Genomic DNA, 23,222 nt, shown 5'->3' with positions numbered 1-23,222 from the left:
GAGACCCTTGTGAACTGAGTAATAAGTTGCTGAAAATCAAATAGTTTGCAAAAATTCCTCAAGGCTTTATATGTGGAGGAGTCATTCTTTAAAACATTTGTGTTGAAATCGCCAATCATTATCACCTCTGATTTGACAAAGTCCACAGATTTTGCGCAAATATCTTCCAGTAGGTCATAAAATGTATTTTGATTCGGTGGTCTATAACATGCTCCAATCAGGATTGGTTTGGATTTGGGAAGTAGAATATCCAGCCACACGGATCTCATCTTACTCACTGTATGTATCCAAGTGATTGCATGTGTGTGTCTGTGTGTCAGTGTGTGTGAGAGAGGGAGTGTGTGCACTCGCTTTTGTGTATAAGGTGGCATATGTGAGTGTGCACAGGGGACTGAGTTTATTAATTAGGCTCTTTGACACGCTAACTTCGCCTTGGCATTTGTGGTGAGCAGTGTCTAGCAGACAGTATCGACCTGGGTGATGAATTGCTGCTACACCTGGACCAGTGCTATACACCTGTGGGGCTTTAGTTGTAGACTCAGCTTGTGCAGTAGACATGTCATCACTCTCGCGGGATGGAGATGAGCACAGCTATGAGGTGGCTGCACACCGCCCAGACGATGCTGAACAAAGCAGGTTGCAGTTTCTGGAGTGTTCAGGAAGCAGGTTGCAGTTTCTGGAGTGTTCAGGAAGGCTGCCTCCAGCTCCACATCGCCCGCACGCTAATTGAAAAGAAAGATTTTAGACATGTCAAACTCCAAAAACAACTCCATCAAACAAACACCAACCAATGCAGATGCCTGCACAGCCATCTATGATGTTTACAAATAAGTGCACATGGAGTAGAGTGTGTTATTCTATGTGCAGAGGTTTTGCATATAAACAATGCAATGCAAACTAGATGTACCGCAGAGCGGTACAAAATATGACCGCTGCCCAGTCCAGCACATTTTTTCCACAAAAAGAAATCCCGCTGAAAGGCCTATATGATTCTAACTGTCTCACTAAATTGCATTATCCACACTCAATTCTCACTGATATCTGCTAGACAACAAGTACCAAAACATGATTAGTTCATAGATTTCACATGTAAAATTAATTGTATACAACCCCACCTCCATCTTGCCTGTTCATAATTCTGAGAAATTTTGGATTGTTTGTGTTATGTTTATGTTATGTGTGTGGGTGTGTGTGAGTGTGTGTGTGTGTGTGTGTGTGCGTGCTTGTGTGTGTGCCTGCGTATGTGCCTGTGCATGGAAGCGTACATATGTCTACTGTGTGAGTATGTGTCATACGTATGATTACTGTGAATGTGTGTGTGTGCGTGTGTATCTGTTTGTGCACATGTGTGCACATGAAATGGGTTAACATGACCCCTGGAGGCAAATATATGGAAAAAAATGGTCATCCTAGGCCCTACAGTTCTCAAGATATTCACAGAGAACTGTGTCTGGCCTACCCTCCTTTCGGGGGGTCCAGTACAGCGAGGGGGCTACAGATCAAAACAAAAAATGACGGTTCCAAGCTATCCATGTGGGGGTACATGCCCACCAAGTTTTGTGTACCCCGGTCTTTCAGTGTCCCGGGAATCCTTGTTGGTGTACGTCACTAAATGTACACATAAATTATTTTATTGTAAGGCCCCCCATAAACGAAAGTACACAAAACTTGGCATGCATTCGGAGGGTGTCATAATGATCCTACACTTTTAATTTCGTGCAGTTTTGACCTTGTCAGCCAGAGATATTGTGATGAAAACACCTAATTTTTTGCTTTTTAATTTTTAACTAGGTGGCGCTATACATGAAATAAGTGGTAATGGGATGGGTTGACATGCCCCCTTAAGACCAACATACATAAAAAAGATGGACCTCTTAGGCCCTACGGTTCTCAAGATATTCACAGAAAACTGTCTCCAGCCACCTACAGGCCAGTTGGTGTATAGTAACATAAATAAATTTATTGTGTGGCCCCCCATGAACGGAATTCCACAAAACTTGGCGTGCATACAGAGGGTGTCATAATGATCATACACTTCCAATTTCGTGCAGTTTTGACTATGTTAGGTCACAGATACCTTCAATTACAACACCTCATTTTTATTTTTTGTGTTTAACTAGGTGGCGCTATACATGAAATGAGTGATTATGGAATGGGTTGACATGGCCCCTTGAGATCAACATACAAAAAAAAAATGGTCCTCCTAAACCCCACGGTTTTCGAGATATTCACAGAAAACTGTGTCTGCCCTACCCTCCTTTCGGGGGGTCCAGTCAAGCGGGGGGGTTACAGATCAAAACGAAAAACGATGGTTCCATGCTATCCATGTGGGGTTACATGCCCACCAAGTTTCGTGTACCCCGGTCTTTCAGTGTCCCGGGACTCATTGACGGAAATTTGGGCATGCGAAAAAGAAAAAAAAAAAAAATCTGACTAAACCTATATGACCGCCGCGCAGCGAAGCGGCGGTCATAATAAGATAGCTATACTGATCACCATACTATTGGGCCTGCAATAATATTACCAATAGAAGAATGATATTGGTGATTCTCACATGGATGGTGCGTGTGTGCATGTATTGATGTCATTTCTGAACGGAACAAAGTTCAAAGCAAAGGAATCCACAAAGGCACTGCCACTAACTTATGCTCGACCACATTCCAAAACGTAACACAATTCATACAACTCAAAAGCCCACCCACACAGGATAGAATGAAGACAAAGACCGTGTTGCGGTGTGCCCTCAGGTCTTGCTGAAGTAAATAAATCATACATGAGGCTCACAGCCAGGCTGGTAGACTAGGGGTGATGTGGGAGTACAGCCAGAACAAAGTAAAGAGACATGGAAGGTTAATCTATAGAGATGCTGTGGAGGAAACACATACATTGTGGATGTGTAGGGAGGAAGTCATGCATGGATGCTTGCTATACCTCAGCTCAACTCTTAAGTGGGTTTGTCAGTTTTGTGTTTCTGTCGTACTTCATTTACCCACAAGCCTCTCTTCCTTTTTGTACTCTTTTCCTTTCTTTGTGTTCAGCTTTTCATCACTTGTTGCCTCTGGGTCTTTTCATACCTTCGGCTCAAGGACGGCAGGACTCATTATTCAAGTCCAGCTGTAGGAGACTTCATCGCTCAATGGACAGCAATGCTATGAATGACCAAACAGCACGTTCCTCTTAACACTTATCACCCTCAGGGACATGAAGATTACAGATACACTCTCACACCTTGTTTTAGTGCACTTCCCCATCATCTGACAGAGTGCACCAACTGTTCTCACAGACTCTGTTGACTTTCCCCAGCCAGTACAGGAGTCAGATGGCTTTGTTTAAACCTTCATTTGACTAAACAATCACCCAGCAGAAGCAGGAGCCAGAGTGTCCAGGCTAATTTGATTCCCTAATGGGGACCTTGCCAAGCCGGGGTGCCAAACGAGGCCAGGATGAATCTATCATGGCAGTCTGACACCTGGGCACCCTGTTAAGCCAGTCTGCCGAGGGAAGGATGGGTCCTCATTGGAGAAACCTATCAGGTGCACAACACTAATGCATAACCCATCACATGCTCCGGGGCCTGCCAGAGTTGAGAGGCCTGTCAATTAAAACTAATTGTTTATGTGGAGAGGAGAGGAAGGAGAGAGGAGCAGAGAGGACAGCGGCAGAAGAGTGCAGAGAGCAATAGAGGGGAAAGATATTTTTTTTGTTTTTTGAGTTAGTCCCAAATCATTTGGAGAGAGAGAAAAAAACACATCTGGATTGCATGCATTTTTATACATTTTCATGTGCTGTTGTGGAGGTGGAAAATTCCACACACACAGTGGGCATGATGCTGACATCCTCTGGATCATTTAAATATTGGACTGCGCTGTGTACTGTACTGTGCTGTCCTTAGGCGGCTCCACTCCTCTCCTCTCTCTTCCTCAGGCAGGATGCCAAAGCAAACCTTATGGGGATCAGGGGAGGCGATCCACTGTTTTAATTCCTGTTTTCTTTTTCAGTTTAAATGAACTCGAGCGCTGGTATTAGTCTTTCGACGGGCCTCCCTTGTGTAAATACCTCGACTCCACGGCATGGCATGGGGCTCAGAGCAAGACAAACGGCATCTCGCTGACCCCAAATCCCCCCCCCCCCCCACCCTCAGTATGTGACAGGCCCGCTGTACATTAAATGCCCCTCGGGGGCTGGAACATATTGTCTTTATGGGAAAAGAGTGGGAGGAGAAAGAGAGGGGGAGCGAGAGGGAAGGAGAGAGACAGACCGGCAGAGAGAGAGGGAAAGAAAGATATAGACAGACTGACAGAAAAAGTAAGAGAGGGAAGGAGAGAGATAGAAGACAGAGAGAGAGGGAAGGAGAGAGACAGACAGAGAGAGAGTAAGAGAGGGAGAGGGAAGGAGAGACAGGCAGACTGACAGAGAGGAGGAGGTACAGAGGATGTTAAAGGATGTTTTAAGGCTAGACAAAGACAAGGTAGAGTTCACTGGTAGGAGTTTATTAGAGTTATCCTCAATGTCCAGGGGCCAATTAAGGCAGTCTGGCCTCAACCTTTGGTTGATGTGAGTGGATAAATGAGAGCCAAGGGCTGAAGCCTGGCTGCTCTCAGTTTAAATCCCTCTAGAGCATTATAGGACACAACTGAGCCCAGTTATCCGTGTTATTAGATCCACCCAAGACAAACATTGATTTGTTTGATTGAGAACATGCTGTGCTGTTCACATGCAAATACAGAACACAATAAGGGACATCCTTGACGTTTCACAGGTAAGCGAGGCGCCAAACAAACGACAAAAAGTACAGACTTACTCACACCTTTGGTCAACTCCAGGACTTGTTTACAATGTTTTAACATTTCACTGTTCACACACTGAGTACAGCAAGAGGGGCTGGTCTGGGCAACGTTCCCTCACTGCGTGTTAAACCTGATAATGTCTGAGATGCTGTTTGTCTGACTGGAGGAATTCCAGAAAGTTCCACAGGCAGAGGCTAATTTGTCTTAAGCTGCTGATATGTGGACATCGCGCAGAGAAAAGTGAGCAACAGTGAAGAAGGACAGTGTAGAGTTTCACAAGCAAAGCTAGATGAGAGGCAATCATTTTTTGTGATTGAAAAACACTTCATTTGAAAGGTTCTGTATAAGTTAGATAAGGGTTTTGTTGTCATCATGAAAATACATCAAAAGAATCAGAGGAACAACATTGGTTTTACAGTGATTACAACTAATCTAATGTGACTACATGATTAAACACACATGTTAATTCACATGTTGAGGAATGTGAGAGGAATGTACAGAGCAAACTAGGATATTTCATAATGCTCCCGTTACTCATTCACACGCGCGCGCGCGCACACATGCACACACACTACTTCAAATGAAGCATGTCATCAGCCGTAACCTTGAGCAGCCAGGGCTGAATAAATAGACATCTAACATTTTAACGGCTGGAACATTGTTTTTACTACCTTCTTATTCTACGGCTTACACAAGTCAGGTATTATTTATGCACAGGCACCCAAAAACCAAAACTGTCAGTAGGTTTAATGGTCAGCAGTAGTCACTCTCGAGCACAAAAAATGTCTCAGCCCCAAAACTTTCCGTTCAAACTGCCCTCTCCCATACAAGATCATGTCATATCATCACATGCTGCTTTATTTAGCCTATGTCTCTATGCCAGGCCTGGTTGATTACAATGGAAAATATGGAAACTATCACATTGACTGAATGGCCCGGTGGCTCAACGCTAAACTATGTGGTGTGTGGATTTATGAAGCCCATTGGCTCTATTTGGAGTCGTGGGTACAAATGTTGGTAGCAGCCGGTCCTCTGACTGTCATTAGCTGCCTCATTTGTGGTAAAAAAAACAACAACAAAAAAACGTTGGGGATGTGTGGTGCACCAGGAGGTTAGGGAGGTTACAGAAGACTGTTTACTCTGAAACAGTCCTCCATGACCAACTGGCACGACAGCACACACAAGCCAGAACACAGAGTTCTGCAGGGGCCCTATGAGAGAGCAGATATGCCGTGGGATAACATCATGGCAGATGCCAACTAATTCTGCACTGTACAGACTATTTATGATGACATTACTCCACTATCGAACTATCATTGAACTCTCATTAAAGTCACGTGATAAGGATAACTAATTCTGCACTGTACAGACTATTTATGATGACATTACTGAATTACTGAACTATCACTGAACTCTCATTAATGTCACGTGATAAGGATTCCTATAATGTTTGACGACATGAGAGCTTACAAGTGTTTGTCTGATTAACAACAAACATTGCGAGAGCTGCCATGACAATGCCTTATACTATATGCCTTATGTGCTTCAACATTGTTCTCTGATTACATGTAATCTGTCATAGTGGATGTGACAGAATATGCAGCATCAAACATCTTAAAGCCATGCAGTTTCTGTGGTGATTTTATGCATGTTCAGATCAAAACTGCAGCTTCTATTACAAAAATTAATGGTTATGTATTAAGCAAACATATAATGGACATAATAAGGGTGCATTTATCATAAACTGTAATACAAACAAAATTGTAAAATGATCATTGAAACAGGGTTTACCAGACCATAAGGACATTTTGATAGAGAACAGGGGCTACAGGAGCACAGGAACTGATTTTATACTGTACAATAAATGCTGAGAGTCAGGTGGCAGGCGGCATTCTGTATGTGCTACAGTGTAAACTGAGAAGCTCTCACCACGATACGTCCTTGTGCATGAGACGGACAGTGTTTTAAACACATGGGCTGGGTGATATCCAGGCATATCTGCATAAGCCTTCACAGCCCTCCTGTCTCGGCTGGGGAAGTGTAGACAAGCCACAGAGGAGAGGTCACAGCCAATCAGTCATTTTGTGGCTGCCTCTCTTCAGCTCGTCTCTTTATCAGACATGCTGACACCATCCAGCACTCATCACAGTTGTGCACAGCTGTAGCAGAGATGCTCTTCGTGCTGTGAATGATTCTGTTATGTTATGAGTATTTGCAAAGTGTTTCTGTTTCTGTTGTGTAAGTGCTGTATATTTGCAAGCATTTACTCAATTTGCAAGGCCTTTTGATGTAGCTGCGTGTTGTCTGCCACAGCTTTTTATCAGGGCATTGTGGACATTGTGATAGACAGCTTGGAATTGAATAGGAGATCCTCACAATGCACTGATAGCTATGTTGAGCTCTTTAGAAACAACTCCTATTAGGACCCGTAGGCCTTCTAATTATCCCTCCATTCACACAGACATGGCTAAACAAGATGCTTTCCTGTCAAATGGTTTACCCTCTACTAAAGAGAATGAAAAAGAAGGCATAGGAAGGCAAAGGGGGGAAGAGAGATAGGTAGTGATAAATAGCAGTAGATTGAAAGATGGAGAAAGACACTTTTTGAGAAGAGAAATCCTATCATCCAGCATTTATCGCTAACTGGTTGCATTCATTGTTATTAACTTGTATTGTTTGATAATTGCCTTGGTGGTCTGATCCAGGTCTGATACTCTGTACGATGTCAGGTCACCCTCCGTTATCTATCTTTATCTAATATCCATATTTATTCTGTATATATTCTCTAAATATATATTACTGTTAATACACTGCATATATCTTTATTATTTTTACTACTCTTATAATGTTACTGCTACTACACTGCACCTATCTGTACATGTTGTTCTAGTGCTGCCACTAACGACTAATTTTCTTGCGACTAATTTTTCGACAAATTTTTTGATTGGGCAGCCGTGGCCTACTGGTTAGCACTTCGGACTTGGTTGCCGGTTCGAATCCCGACCAGTAGGAATGGCTGAAGTGCCCTTGAGCTAGACACCTAACCCCTCACTGCTCCCCGAGCACTGCTGTAGCAGGCAGCTCACTGTGTTGGGATTAGTGTGTGCTTCACCTCACTGTGTGTTCACTGTGTGCTGAGTGTGTTTCACTAATTCACGGAGTATATATACTTATACTTATACGATTAGTCGACTAACCTTAACGACTAATTTAAATAAATACATAAATAAATACACTGCACTATAGGTGCAATAGTTTTGCGCAGCATGGTTATGATGCTAACCTGATTTAACCACAATTTAATGAGTCGTCTTCTAACAATCTTTGCACAATTGATCATGTTCTCTTTGCATTGTGCATGCAGAGGAGGGGCAGGTTTGTAGATAGATAGATAGATAAAGAGAGAGAGAAGAGGCTGTGCAAATGTGCACATAGCTCTACAATGAAACCTCACTAACCACCAATGTGTATCACCCACCTGGGTAATGCATGGTAGCCATTATAACGCTCACCATACACCATCTTGAGGTGGAGAGTGAGAGGTAGGGCATGATTAGGGGCCAGATTGAATGCTCTTTGTGATAAGTGCCTTGGGATTATTTTTGACCACTGTGAGTCAGAACCTCGGTTTACCATCTCACCCGTAAGATGGCATCTCCTACAGCTGGAGCAATGTGATTAGTTTTTTTTTTTTTTGCCACCTACAAGCCACCCACCAACACCACTTCCAGAAGCTAGTTTTCCCAGGAGGTACTAACCAAGTCCACACCTGCTTCAGTAATTCAGCAGAGACAGGGTGTCCATTGGTCTGTCTGCTGGCCACTGTTTATGACTTCAGTTCTATATGTCTGACTGCTGTATTTCTAAGGACTTTCAGACTACATTCTCCAGATATAGTTTTTTTTTTTTTTTATCTCCCCCCCAGTACCATATAAACTACCAACAACTCCACAGTGTTATCCTGTCCCAGACATAAAAAAGGCTATGTTACTTCACAGATCTGGGTGACACACAGCACCTCCTACATGAACTTTGATGACAAGAGACGACTTGGGTGACTGTATTCATTATTTAGTGTGATTATGGAGAGATTGGACTGGCAGAACAATCAACCGTTCACACGTGTCACAAAACCCAACTCCAAACGTGTGGAGGGGTGAGAATGTAAACAAATGCCTGTCAGCAGCAGAGTTAATAAAGGCCGTGTGTGCCAGAGATCTCATCCTGTGCCCCAAGACACTCAGACGACGAACTGGCTCATCTGAAAGGCTAACGGATTTTAATTTAGATTTGCAAGGGGGGCCATCAAGGACAATGACTCGTCATTGTTTATCTTTTAAGTGCTTTATTCCATTTTCTGGGTTTGTTTTTACTAGAAGACGTTGAGACGTTTTATCTCTCCGACTATGAGTCTGTACAAAAAACAAGGCTGCTTCTCATCGGAGGATGCAGGACGGTCTGGGAGAAGCGCTTTGCGAGTTATGCATATTAAAGGCTCATTACAGCATAGGCAGCCAGGTCTTGCCTCCACTGTTTGCTATGTGGTGGGCGGTTAATGCCGCAGGCTATTAATACCTGCTGATGTGTCTCAGGGTGATGTAGAGAGGGAAGTTTACATAATCGGCATGTATTAACCCTGACTGATATATATCCCTGAACTCTGATCCAACCACATCGGGTTTACTGGATATCAACATTTTCATATTATTGCACTTTAACTGGAATTCAACTGGACTAAAACTGGCTGGACTCTCTTGTGAGTAATTAAAAGTAACCTGTGGCATACCATAGTGAAGTGTGATCTGTGTTTCGAGCGCAATGGGTTGTTTATGGCGTTTGCTGACTTTGCTCTACAATAACATAAAGAATTGCAAATCTCCTGTTCTCTTTCAGTTGAGTTCACTAATTGGAGAGGCATGACTGGCAAGGAGAGCCATGCTTAGATCGGGAAGACATGTCTGTGCCAGAGCAGGAGTGGGCGGATATTTGTGCTGACATAAGAGGTCAGGAACGAGCTTGTGCAGAGCCCTGAGACGCAGATTTGGAGCGTTGCCGTCGATTCCCTCTCAACCAGTTAGGTTAGGTGGGGGGCAAGATGGGTAGGCAGAGCCTTTGGTCTCGGTGCAGTCAGGGATGGATTACTGCACGGGCCTACCGGGCCCAGGGGCCCAAGGGGTCAGGGGGCCCTGAAGCCCAAGCCTTTTTCATGGAATCATTGCCTCAATATCAACAAATCAGGATGTAGGCTATGAATCTGATTGAATTTAGTATTGACCATCCCCAAAATGCACCAGAATACAGGAAATCACAAAAAACAAATTAAAAATGTTCTGGGGGAGGACCCCCAAACCCCCCCCTCCCACATATACGACAATAAGTGGGGGGCCCTTAATACATCTGGGCCCAGGGGCCCGAAAGTTCATAATCCTCCCATGGGTGCAGTGCATCTACGAGTGCGGGGCCGCTGAGCCATCGTCGTCGCCGGAGGAGCTGTAGGAGGCTGCGTGGTGGTGCTCTGCTCAGGTATTGTGTGGGAGGTGCTTCATACAAACCGAACCAGAATAGAACCAGTTTTGGTTCATTTCCATTGACAAGTATAATACAAAATATTGCCATTGCACCCTGGGGAGAGAGGACGCCTTGGTGACGGTCGCTGTGAGCTGGGGTAAAATTGAATGCATTTGCCACCTTAAAAAAGTTATTTTTTTCGACAGGGTAAACTGACGTGAGGCTTAGGGGGGGCTTCTGTCCAGCGATTGAGATTGAACTACGCGAGCAGGATCCGAGGCAATTCTTTGCAGGTTTGAGATGCTTGAGGCACTGAAGAATGGAAAGAGGAAAAATCTATTGCAGACACGGTCTTATATAGGATAAAGCATGCAAAATATTCCCCTAAGACGGGTGATTGGAGATTTAGTTCGATGACGTCACCAGAGGTGAACTCCCACTGGTTAAAACATCTTGTTTCAAGTGTAAAATCAAGTGTAACAACTCTAAACAAAAAAAACAATGTGTAGTTTCTTTGGTTGAGATGCCAGATTAACCACTGGCATCTCAACCTGTTTTGTATTCCAACCACTGGCCCTGGCGTGTAGAAGCACTTCAGTGAGTTACCTGCACAGCGGGCCTCACTCTGCTGCTACAGGGGGCTTTTATGAGCACGGTGGGGAAGGTGACTGGAGTGGGGATGGTTGTTTACACACTTTTTTTAAAAGGTGAGTAGTGAGCACACAGGGAGAGAAGAGGAGCTAAAGCTCAGCAACCACTTCACCCACAGCAGGAAACTCTAGACAGATCTAGGCATGGAGAATGAAACGGAACAAGGCATACAGTACACACACACACACAAATGCACTTACACATACACATGCTTAGACAATCACACTAACACACACACACATACAAATGCACTTACACATACACATGCATAGATGCACACAAGCACACTCACACACATACTGTACATACACACAAATGCACTTACACATGCATAGATGCACACAATCTTACATGCATACACATACACACATACACTTGACTCTTAAAGTAAATATACAGGTTGACAGACTTTCTTCTCTCTGCATTGTCAGTCTGAGTGAGATCTTAACTCTTGTATGGGTCTGACAGGCATGAAACCATTGGCCAGTATATTGATCAGAATCTGAGTCATCTGAGGAGCATGTTTGGACCAGGAGCAAAGTAATTAGTTTCAGGGGGAGAGCCTTGTGTCTGAGGGTTGTTATGGACTGAAACACGGTCTACCTGTCAGGGGTGTCTTTTTTGTTTTGTTCTCAGTTGGGATGTTACTTCAGTTATGTATCGCAATTCATGTGTTACGGAAAGGGCCAAGTAATCACAGAGCTGAAGGCCAACACAATGCCAAAGTGAATATATATTGAACAAAAATCTAAACACAGCATGTTAGATTTTGCTCCTATTTCTCATGGGATGAAGTAAAAGATGTACGAATTCTTCTATAGATACAAAATGTTTATTTGTTCAAAAATGTTCAGCATTTGTGAGCACTTCACCTGTACATCCAGTTAACAGGCAACCACTCTGGTGGATATCCTTGCAGTGATTATGGCAGTTTCACACTTCCTTGAAACTTGTAACATCCGTGGCATTGAGGCATATTGCATTTTTTACTTCCCTTCATGGAAAGTGGGAGTGAAATCAGTAGTGTTGTATTTAGATTGTAGGTCAGTATAGCGGGAAACAATGAAGAACCACTAATTTGGTTGGGTCAAGAAACAGGCTAGATGTAGTCCCTTACAGGAATCAGACACGTGTTCACCTTTGCTGTTTTGTGTAGCGTTTGTGGTTAATTGATCCACAAAGAACCTCTTCAGGCTGTTACTGAAGCTTGAAGTACCTGTGGTTGAAACATGGCGATCCTCAGCAAGCTTGTCACGTTTTCGCGTAGGCTTACTCACTTCCTCAGGCTTATACCTCACCAACGCACACAGGAGGGATAAGCTATAGAGAAATCAGTCTAATAATCACAGTCAATATCTTCATCCTAGTTAATTAAAGATGTATTGTTTCATCATGTAGAAAATTACAGAGATTTATTATGTGAAGATTGCCATAAGAATGCTGGTGGATCTTGGTGGGATTAATTTAATTCCAAACATACTTAAGCCATTTATTATACTGCAAACATGAAAACATTTAGAGAGTATGGATTAGAAATATAATTAACATTTTTAATCAAAGGTTTTCTTTCTTGAAACAATGTTCTTTCTCTGTGTGTGTGTGTGTGTGTGTGTGTGTGTGTGTGTGTGTGTGTGTGTGTGTGTGTCTGTGGTAATGAGAGAGAAAGAAGCTGGACTAGAAGGTGCAAATTACAATTCACAAAGACAGTGGGTTTTTGTATCCAGTCACATAGCCACGGCAGTATTTACGGTCAAAAAGGAGAAATTCAAAGAACATTTTGGAAAAAAAGACATTGATCATCCCTGTCAAAGTGAGGTACCAGGCTCAAGGCCTCATTTGACAATTACAGTACTGTATGAACAAAGCACTTTGCGATGCATTATCACACATGTTTAAAAAATGAGAGTCGAAGCAGAGGCAGTAGCCTATGACTCAAAACCATTAGCCTAGGGGATTTGCTACCACAAGTCAGTGGTTATTATGTGTCAGTGGTTATTACAGACAAGTTGACACTGACAGAAACATTAGGGTTGAGTTGAGATCAATTAAATGGCTGGCTGGCAAAAGGGGACAAAGCTTTTGAGCATTTGTGCGACTTTAAACATTTGTTGATCTTTACACGCTTCTATTGTCTGTGCCCTTTAGGTCTCTGTGGGTATTTTTAAAATCATTAGCTCTTGCGGTCAAAATTTTACATCTTAAGCTTTTGATTCTTTCATTATTACATTGTGTTCTTTTGTGTGATAGAAACACATCACGATGGATGACTCTGGGAAGCAATACTGTATATGGAGTCTTCAAACAGCATAAGACATATAATTGGAAAACATAGTAAAATAATTACTTTCAAGCACAATTATCTCATGGTGATACTTATCAAATAAATTGCATTTTCAGGAATGTTCTGGCAAACTATAAAAATACAAAATTGCCTTTATAAGAAAATATTTTAGTGCAGTTTGCTTACAGTGTAACACTGACAGTATAACAAAGTGCAATGCCTATGTTAACTAAACAGTTGAAACAGCATTATCCACATTGCCTCTTTTATAACAAACAAACTCATCAGAGCACCACTCAGCAAAGCCAGTGGGTCCCCAGACACAGATTCTATAAAAGCATCAACAGTACATTTGTGATCCCTGATCATTAAATTCCTATTCTAGCAGAAAAATAAAGCAATCTTCAGTGCCGTTGGTGAGGCCCCCTGCTGCCTGCTCTGAGTCAGCGTGTGGGGTCATCTCTACAGAGGGGTGCTATTGCATCTCTCCAGGCCTCGTAGTTTAAACAGACGCGGGTGAGAGGGTACCTCTTCCAAGTATGAGAGTGCAGGATTGTCGTAGGCCACCGGTGACCGCCTGTGCTGTTCCGCTGGTGTTTTAGGCTCTGACGTCACCGTGACGACCGCCTCCGGGTCTGCCCTGGCGGGGCTGCAGCACACGGTCGCCTTGGTGATGGCGCGGTCCAGGGGCTTGAGCGAGTGCATCCAACGGGGCAGGAAGTCCCAGCTCTGCAGGACCGCGGGCAGGTGATCGGGGCTGCGGGCCTGGAGCAGGTTGACCAGGCCGATGAAGAGCATGACCCCGAGGAAGGGCGCCCCCACGCCCACCATCACCCGCCAGCCCGCCAGCGACAGGCCGAAGACCAGCGAGGGCAGCAGCAGGAAGAACAGCACCAGGTAAAGAACGGCGAACCAGCGGTACTTGGCCGTCCTCTCGCCCAGCATGGACGCCATGCGGATGGGCAGTCGCGTCTGAGGCACTGGGTACCACAGCAGGATCCCGAAAACGTTGAAGAACAGGTGGCACAGTGCGATCTGCAGGAGATACCATAGAGACGATGTGGTCTTACCCGTCTGCCAATTATTATTGGCACAATTGTGGAAGCTAAATAGTGGGGAATACATTTGTGAGTGTAAATATAATAAACAGCATTTCTTCATTCCTCATTAATTGCTCTCATTTGTTCCTAAATTGCCCCCCATTAATTGCAATCTTCATCCAATAAGCCGCAACAAGCAGCTCTCTGCATCATCAGACATTAGTGCAGCATATCACCTCACAACAACAACCATATTACTGGGATATGTCTTTGCCCCAGTGCCCCATACCTGGCACGCAGCGGGCAGCTTATCCCCTGGGCTGGCCATGGCGGCGAGGATGGCTGTGGTGGTCGTGCCAATATTGGAGCCCAGCGTGAGAGGATAGGCGCGCTCCAAACTTATTACTCCAATACCTGAGAGAACAGCGAGTTAATCTCTAAGAGTGGGCTGGGACCATTCATCTTTTCATGGCCACGATTTATTATAATGCATATGATTTTTGGGAAAGTTTCAAACTTATGAAGTACTGTACGTCATTAAACTTTACAAAGCGAGACTGACTGCATGCCCTGGTTGCAAATCAGTCAAAATTAATAAGGACAAATACATGATTTTTATTGTTTTTGCAACATTAGTTTTAGCGCTGTGCTTTGGGAGAGAAAAGACACGCTGCGGTAGAACCGCAGATCTGCACCCTGACATCCCTATTTTAAGAGCTCAGCAGAATGCTGGCAGTGAGTCATGCCTGAAAACACACATTTGCATAATAAGCGGATTCTAAACGCTCAGTCAATAATTTACATCCATTTGCACAGACTGTAAAAAAATGACAGCATTTACGCATTTACGCTGGCTGCCGTTTGATGTTAATGTTCGTTTGAACACCCAGGCTCCTGCTGATAAACGTTTAACCAGAAGAGCCAAGTGAACAACATGAGCAAATTCATTAGTGACTATGAAGATACATTTTTTCAAACCCATTTGTTTCATGACTCTTCAAAAGCCCTGAAAGACATTCTCTATCCTCAAAAAGCACTTTAATGAGTGTTGATTAATTAGTGTTGATAAACAATAATAGCAAAGAAGACAGCAGTCTGTAATAGTTCTTTCATGGTTTCATGAAAGCTGTTTTGGTGAGTCAGCAACTGGCTGGACTAATGGATTCTAAGGGGCGACCTGTCTTGGACACTGAACAGACCTATGAGTGGGGTCATCGCAGAGGTGAACACAGAACTGCTCTGGACAATAAATGTCATGCCTGCCCCAACAAACATGGCCAGGTAGCCAGTCAACCAGCCGAAAGGGTAAGGTGGGTCTGCCAAAGAGAGATAAAGCACATTCAATTTGACGGCAATCATGTTCATTTGAAGGTTTCAGATATATGACAGGAAACTAAATCTGGTATGTCTCCTTCATTAGAAGAACATTTCAAACTCCCAATTTTTATATTCTGATGCTCACTTCCTGCTATGCACTTCCTGACATGCATGGGCTCATACCTGTATTGATGATGACCTGGATGACCTTTGCCACTTGACCCTGGAGTAGCGAGTTGAGAATCTTAACAAGCAGCAGCAGGCAGGTGCAGAGCACGGTTAAGGAGCCGGCCAGCAGGATCAGCCCTACGGCCAGGTCCGACAGCTGAGTGTCCACAAACGCGTGCTTGCCTGGGGGGAGGAGGGGAGTAAGTGAGTAAGTGTCTCTCTGTCTGCACTGATTCCCATCAGCATCCCCAGCAAAAGGTATTATGTTTCACATGCCTGGCAAACTGAAAACATGTACAGAGCATAAAAGCATTCAGGGGGGAAAGCATGAGAAGACTTGTTTTGACCAACAGAAAGTACTTTCAACTAAAAGAGAGTGATTCTGCCTAGTAAAAAATATGAGCTGTTCTATATGCCACACTACATTCATACACCAAGGTTATTCATTAGGTTATTCATCTTTGACAGGAACTCACATTTCTCAATGTTGACAATGGAGGTCAGATTATCTGTGGTCAAGGTGACATTGCTTTCTTGTAAACAACCAATAGCAGATGAGCAGTTGCTGGCGGTGACTACGGTGACGTTTGAGGAGCTCTACGGAGAGCAAGACAGAGACAAATATGGGAATGAGAGGAAAGATGTCTGAATGGCAGCTAGTGAAACATTATCATATCAATACTGTTCTTCCTTCTAGGCAGACAAAGGCAATCATTACATCTCCACTGTTAAATAGCTAGTGAAAAAATAGCCTCAGCATATGTGTTTGCATTCCAATGGAAACATTTACATATAAATTATTTTTTATATCTATCAGTAAAAGCATGATGAAATTCTTGAAAGATTGAACATTCTTTCAAAGTAATGTAGCATAGTCAGGAATCCTTGTTTAATTGAAAAGGTTTGCTGTGGTCTACAATGGGGTACATTTAGCAACAGGTCATTACCACAGTGGTGACAGTGCTGGCTGTCTTGCACCAAACTTTCACAAGACTCCTGTTTCTCATACTCTGGTCTCCCATGGCAATGCCTGTGACGACAGATTTATCCAGCTGTAACAGAACAAAATGTAGCCAGTTTAGCTCAAATGTATACACTACAACTCTCCTATAAAGGGTTAGGAGAGACAATGAGGAGCGTAGGAGTAGGCTACAGGTGATGACTAACCTGACTGATGAGTTTAGCTAACAGCGTCAGTGATGACTCAAGTTTATAGTAGGCTCTAATAACTTAACTAAGTGCAATGTTAAATTCAATGATCATTAACATGATGTATGTGCTTAATTCTAAGTTAGGTGGATAAGTACCCTGTTGAATGACAAAATTGATTACTCACTGACCTGAAAAATGAGTTTATTGACATGCTCTGTGGTATCTCTCACCTGATGATGAGTTTAGTAACAGGCTCAGTGATGACTTACTCACCTGAATGATGTGTTTAGTAACAGGCTCAGTAATGACTGACTCACCTGAATGATGAGTTTAGTAACAGACTCAAAGATGACTCACCTGAATGTTGAGTTTAGCAACAGGCTCAGTGATGACTGACTCACCTGAATGATGAGTTTAGTAACAGACTCAAAGATGACTCACCTGAATGATGAGTTTAGTAACAGGCTCGGTGATGACTTTGAGCAGCTCAGGAGCTTCTTCTCCACTCTGGACGTGGAGGCTGCGCACAGTGAGCTTGGCCAGGGTACTCAGCAGCCCTGTTGCCACCTCCAGGGGCAACAGAACCAGAACAGACAGCCAGTTAAAGCAGTCGTGTATGGTGGCTCCAGCAAAAGCCCTGTTAAAAAACACAAACAAACCCTTTGGTATTCAAAAGAACTCATTTCAACACTTTAAGTGTGTTGAAAGGCACCAAAAAGCTATACCCTTTCTCAAGTTTGTCTGATTATTCCTCTCTTCAACCAATCAAAGAAGCTCACACAGTCTTTGATTAGGCTTGACTTTTTCAGTTCTAATCATGGGTGTATAAATGCAGCAGGTCAAGGGAGGTATGCAAGGACTTGTCTTTGTATCTCTGGCTGGCGACACGCATATCTGTTAAACTTTAGATTCATGGGCCCAAAGATCACAAGACCATCTGTGTTTTTATCAGAGCTTTATCAGATCTCGTCCTTCACTCACTGCATCAGTCAAGATCACGGGAGCTGCTAAACTAATGTGCAATAGTGAGAACATCAGAAGGCTGTCACAGACACAGATCTATAAATAAAATAAAAACACTTCAGAAATGACATTAGGTGAATAACATTAATGTTTTGCCACCGACCATCAGTCTAATCCTTTTTGAGGCATAGGAAAAAAACATGTCCACCATTTATATCGGTTAATAACATATTTTTTATTGTAATCATGAAGGATTATGAATAGAGAGTACTTTTAATACAATTATCATCCTATATTATATTGTCCTCTAGTGTAATGTTTAACTTGTTATACAGTTTGTGAAAACACACAATCTCACCTCTTAAATTCATTTCTCTCACCGGCCTGCATCAGAGCCACTATGGTGTTGGTGACAGATGTTCCAACATTAGTGCCCATGATGATAGGAACAGCTGCACTCACCTCAAGCACTACATTAACACACACGCACGCACACATGCACGCACGCACACACACACACACACAATTACACATTTTAAGAAATTGATCAAAGCAGAAAGACAGGGCATAAATACTATAGAAGTTGAATTGGCAGTACACATGAAAAATAAAATAATTCTAAGGATGGCTAACATGAAAAAGAATTCTAAGGATGGCTAACATGAATGGCGGACCACTGCGGCCAACCAGGGCTTTTCCAGTTATATATCTTTCTTTTAACTGGTTGAAGGCTCCAATATAACTCGTATAACCAGTCTGTGTATGTCCATGTTACCAGTTATAAAAAATACCATCCCTGTGAGTACAGTACCAGTAATGTATAGGTAATGTTCTTGGTCATAGATGTTTTTTTCTTTCAAATGCACAGCTTATTTCAAAATAAATACCTCTCACCTATCCTCACAACAACGTCAGGAGTGTAGCCATGTTAGTGAAAGCATAAAGATTATGTTATGAAGCTCAAACATATGAGGTGTCAGACAGGCACTAGAAGTACAAAGAGCATGTGGACACACACACACACACACACAAACACAGGGAAAATTCAATTACACAAACATGCCATATTAAATTACATACATTTTGCTGATATGACAGCTAATTTTCCACTTGAAGAGCCATAATTAAATAGTCTGTGATAGACAGCATGATGATACACTCTTGTCTAGTACATCTGAATCTAATAAAAGATGATCTGTAGCATCTGCTTGATCAACATCCCTTAATTTGCTGCTGGAACTGTGATAAAATGAAGAATGCAATGCTTACAATATCTTCCATACGGTTCAAAGGAAATTAATCATTCTCGCTGTAAGTGGCTTGATGACTGAAAAAGGCTTTCATTCAGGGAGCCACAGAATGAAATGGGAGCAGATTTCGGGAGATGCTAAGCCGCCCGCTGCTGGACTTGGCGTTAACTTTAGTGGTTAGATGTAATTGCTATCACGCCCTGTGGCTGCAGCGTAACACTGATGTGAATAGTAATTAGCCCCAGCCTTAAAAGAGGAAGTAAGTGCTGGACCCAGGGGCGCTGCTAGAAAATTTGGGCCCTATGACAGACAATAATTCCGGGGCCCCTAATACAGTATATAGAATTATCTCTGGGGGCCCCCTGTCAGTGCTGGGCCCTTAGAATCGTACTAACCCCCCCACCCCCATCCCCCCAGCGGCACCCCTGAGTGCTGGACCTGCTCATGACACCAGCGAGTCTTAGCCTGTCTAGACTATGAACCTACAGTACATACATCAGGTGCTTTTTTAGGAACTCAGGATTAAGATAAGAAACTCTATCAGTATCTACTCTACTCCTTATCTCTTTAAAAACTTTTGGTCCACTTTTGTAGATCGGGAACTAGAAACAAGTTTGGTTCCAGGAAGCTCCAACATAGCTTTTTCCCTTTATATACTTTGTTATAACAAAATAACTTGTATTAATCAATAGCACTCACTGGTCAAACTCCAGCACACCAGAGGGCTTGGGTTGGAGTTGGGAGAGTTTTGACAGAAATTATCAGGAGAGCAATGACTGAGATTTTCGGCAATCTCCAATCTCAACCCAAGTGATAAGACCCGGTGTAGGTTTTGTACTGTAAGTTCACTCACGTCCGGACGACACCAAGCTCACGACGATGGAGGTGGAAGTGCTGGAGCTCTGGACAAGAACCGTCACCAGGATCCCCACCACCAGACCTGCCACAGGGTTGGAGAGGATGGCGTTGTCCTGGAAGATGTCCCCCGCCACCTTACCTTTTCACATGAACAGACAAGTGACACAGTGTGCTGTTTACTGTCTTACTAAGTATACATGTATACAATACACATCTGGAAGACTATGAAAAGCCCTTGGCCTAATTCTAAAACATATAACTTATTACATAAATTCAAAACTATTCAAAACTAAAACGCCTACTTTTAACAAACATTTGCACTATGCGAATAATACACCACCTGTTTAATTATGACATTTACTGACAATAAACAAATGACAAATAGAAACTTACAACATGTTCAAACATACAAATTTACAACATGGTCACAACTCTCTGCAACGATTGAAACTACTGTACGCTTAAGGCCGGCTCATGCAGAGCAATGCAGGAGAGATGTTTGTCTTGTAAAATCATTTCACTACTTGTAACTATGTACTTGGACAAGAGCATATGACACACAGTGCAGCACATTCAATGGTATTTTAAGGCCCCAACGTCGTCTTCCAGTCAGTGCTGCCACCGTCGACTTAAAAGCACCTAATCCTAACCCTAACCTTAACTCTAACCTTAACCCATGCCTAACCCTAGCGCCTTCCAGGTAGCGCTGCCTTGAAGACAACATTGGGGGCTTAAAACACCAAGAAACGCGGAACACGCACCCATGTGCGATTACATGATTGCATTGAGTCCATGATTACAACATTAGAGCTGCTCTTCATCATTATTGCTCTTAGTTCTCGCAGGATTAAGACTGAGCTCCAAATTGAGCTCTTTTTTTCTTTGGACAAAAAGAAGAAAACACCTTCCAGAGCCCTCCATGACTAAATGAGCTACATGACAGCGCCCAGTAATAGAGATGGCTTCCATACTCAGTTGTAATCAGGGTACAGGCCTGAACACATGTTTTATCCCATGGAGAGGTGTACTTGATGCGTAATTACCCCCGGCTAGCTGGAACGCTGAGCTAAGGACGTCCAGTGAGCAGACGAACAGGAAAAGGAGGACGAGGAGCTGCGGGATCTTCAGGAGGACCAGGAAAGCTGACAGCGCGGACCGCTCTGGTCTGTCTCTACTGGACTCTGATGAGGACACCCCTGGAGTGTAATCACAGAGCACAAGGCCGGCATGATGATGAAAAACAACACATGATCAGCTGAACTGAGTGAAGATGCCACTCCCTTTGTATGCAGCTGTAGCCTCTCCTGTCTATCTGCATTCCATTTGTGAACATGTTACATTTTGATTGAAGATTCAGTCTGAATGTGTTGCTTGTAGCAAGTAAGTCTTAAAACAGCCCCAACAACAAAATTCATTAGACATTTTTAAAGGCTATTGCAAAAATGTTCCTTCAACGTTAATAATAATAATAATAATAATAATAATAATAATAATAATAATAATAATAATAATCAGCTTTATTTGTATAGCACCTTTCATACGCATAATGCAGCTCAAAGTGCTTTACATTTGCAGCATGTAACACAATAATAGAGAAGAGTTAGTCATTATCAGTCATTCCTCTTCGTTGCTGTGGCTGTTTATGATCCAATCAGCAACATTTCAGAAATATAGATAAGAACATGTAACACAATAATAGAGAAGAATCAGTCATTCCTCTTTGTTGCTGTCGCCGTTTATGATCCAATCAGCAACATATCAGAAATACTTAGCAGTACATATAGGCTTTGCTAACAAATGCTTAGGCCCTATTGATGTGGACTCTAAGCGGTTTTCCTTAGTATGTTCTTAGTATGTGCTCTGATTATATGACTTACAGACATGACCGGAAAACTGGCAGCCTTAACCCTTAACCCCCTATATGGCAACTGTGGCAAGGAAAAACTCCGATATTTCATGAAGAAATCTTGAGCAGAACCTGACTTAATAGGGGGAGCCCATCTGCTTCTAGATGGCTGCAGCTCTAATGGCAACAGTCAAATGTATCCAAAAAAGTAAGATAAGATGAGTTAACTAAAGGCTCTCTTATACAGGTATGTTTTCAGGTCTTTTTTTAAAGATATTTAAGGAGTATGTTATTCAGAAGAAGTCTCACCTGGGCTGTCATTCTGCTTTGACAGATCCTTCTTCTCTTTGAGGTCTACGGAACTGGTGTTTGAAGGTTTGTAGACTTGTTCACAGTTCCTGATAAGGTCCAGAGTGGGACCTATCACCTTTTCCTCAGCATCTGCAGGTCTGCTCTTCACATCTGACCAGTGGTCCTCTACAAACAGGTTTGTAAATCACTGAGCACACCAGCAATTTTACATTATGTAAATAAAATATGAAAATAGAAAACAATTTGCTAAAGTAATTTCTGGTTTATTGGATTATGCTGGCATTTGTAGCAAGTGAATACGATTTAAAACCCAAATAAGTAAAGGAAACTTAAACCACCAATTCAGATATTGCCATTACGATTAGGAAAGAATATGCATACAGTATGACTTCCTATATATTCCATATATATATATATTGCCATGCATCTTGGGGAGCCCTGGAATACAAAGGGTTAAGTATTCTTTTTTTAATACTGGTGAACTTCCTTACCCTTGTGACTGATTGGCGGCTCTCCAGTGGCTGTTGTGATTCTAATTGGGCGGGATGACATGCTGTCTCTGTGAGTAAAAGGTTGCAAGGGACATTTGTCCTCAGTGTAATCATACATACATGTAGACCAATTAATTGCATGGTTGGTTTAGATACAGTTGGGTTCTGCAGGGTTATGTAGCACAATTGACTGTTAATTTTAAAAGGAAAACTTGGTATTGTTGGCAGCCACCCACCTACGAAGAATTGTTCAAAAAAAGGTTAGGAAAAGATGTCAGGAAGGGTCTTATTTAATTACAAATTAGCGTGAGTGAAGCTGTCAGCAGAGCAATTACCCACTGTTCATGTTTATTTCTGCTCTTCAAAGTTTTACCAGTAAATAAAATCTTGTCAAGATAATGGATTGCAAGGCAGACAAGAACAATGCCATGTGACATCTGGACACACGGCTTGACTTCTAAATACTTCTGCCTCATTTGCAACAGCCATTAAAGTTGCATTCAAATGCATCTTGTTCCAACAAGTAAATGCATTTTTCTACGCCAAAGCTGACATTTTACTTAGCTAACCCTGAGAGGAGAAGGCTGGCTAATGAAAC

General features: G+C 42.7%; 1 protein-coding gene across 1 annotated transcript; it reads right to left on the bottom strand.

Annotated features, from left to right (window-relative positions):
* Nucleotides 1-13,689: 13,689 nt before the first annotated feature.
* slc34a1a (solute carrier family 34 member 1a) lies at nt 13,690-22,685 on the bottom strand. The gene is made up of 12 exons (XM_076286606.1): nt 22,625-22,685; nt 22,131-22,298; nt 21,019-21,156; nt 19,971-20,114; nt 18,226-18,337; nt 17,346-17,541; nt 16,700-16,804; nt 16,229-16,349; nt 15,768-15,935; nt 15,467-15,583; nt 14,557-14,681; nt 13,690-14,262 (listed from the first exon to the last, which is right to left on the bottom strand). Exons 1-12 carry the CDS (start codon nt 22,683-22,685, stop codon nt 13,690-13,692), a joined length of 2,028 nt encoding a protein of 675 aa, XP_076142721.1.
* Between the last annotated feature and the right edge of the window lie 537 nt (nt 22,686-23,222).

Source organism: Alosa pseudoharengus, unplaced genomic scaffold, assembly GCF_046254945.1.
Source record: "Alosa pseudoharengus isolate Yale_2024_CS ecotype anadromous, Long Island Sound unplaced genomic scaffold, YU_APseudo_1.1 YU_APseudo_1.1_scf_16, whole genome shotgun sequence".
NCBI classification, from domain to species: Eukaryota; Metazoa; Chordata; class Actinopteri; order Clupeiformes; family Clupeidae; genus Alosa; species Alosa pseudoharengus.
Note: the sequence above shows the minus strand (reverse complement) of the source record. Positions and strands in the feature narration are given on the sequence as shown.

Bases quoted from the DNA above. Each gene is read 5' to 3' on its own strand.
- slc34a1a (XM_076286606.1), bottom strand. From the start codon at position 22,685: ATGTCATCCCGCCCAATTAGAATCACAACAGCCACTGGAGAGCCGCCA. The intron at 16,350-16,699 runs GTAATGACCTGT...TGCTCTCCGTAG, and splicing joins CCAGCACTGTCACCACTGTG to AGCTCCTCAAACGTCACCGT. The intron at 15,584-15,767 runs GTATGAGCCCAT...TCTCTTTGGCAG, and splicing joins CCAGGTCATCATCAATACAG to ACCCACCTTACCCTTTCGGC.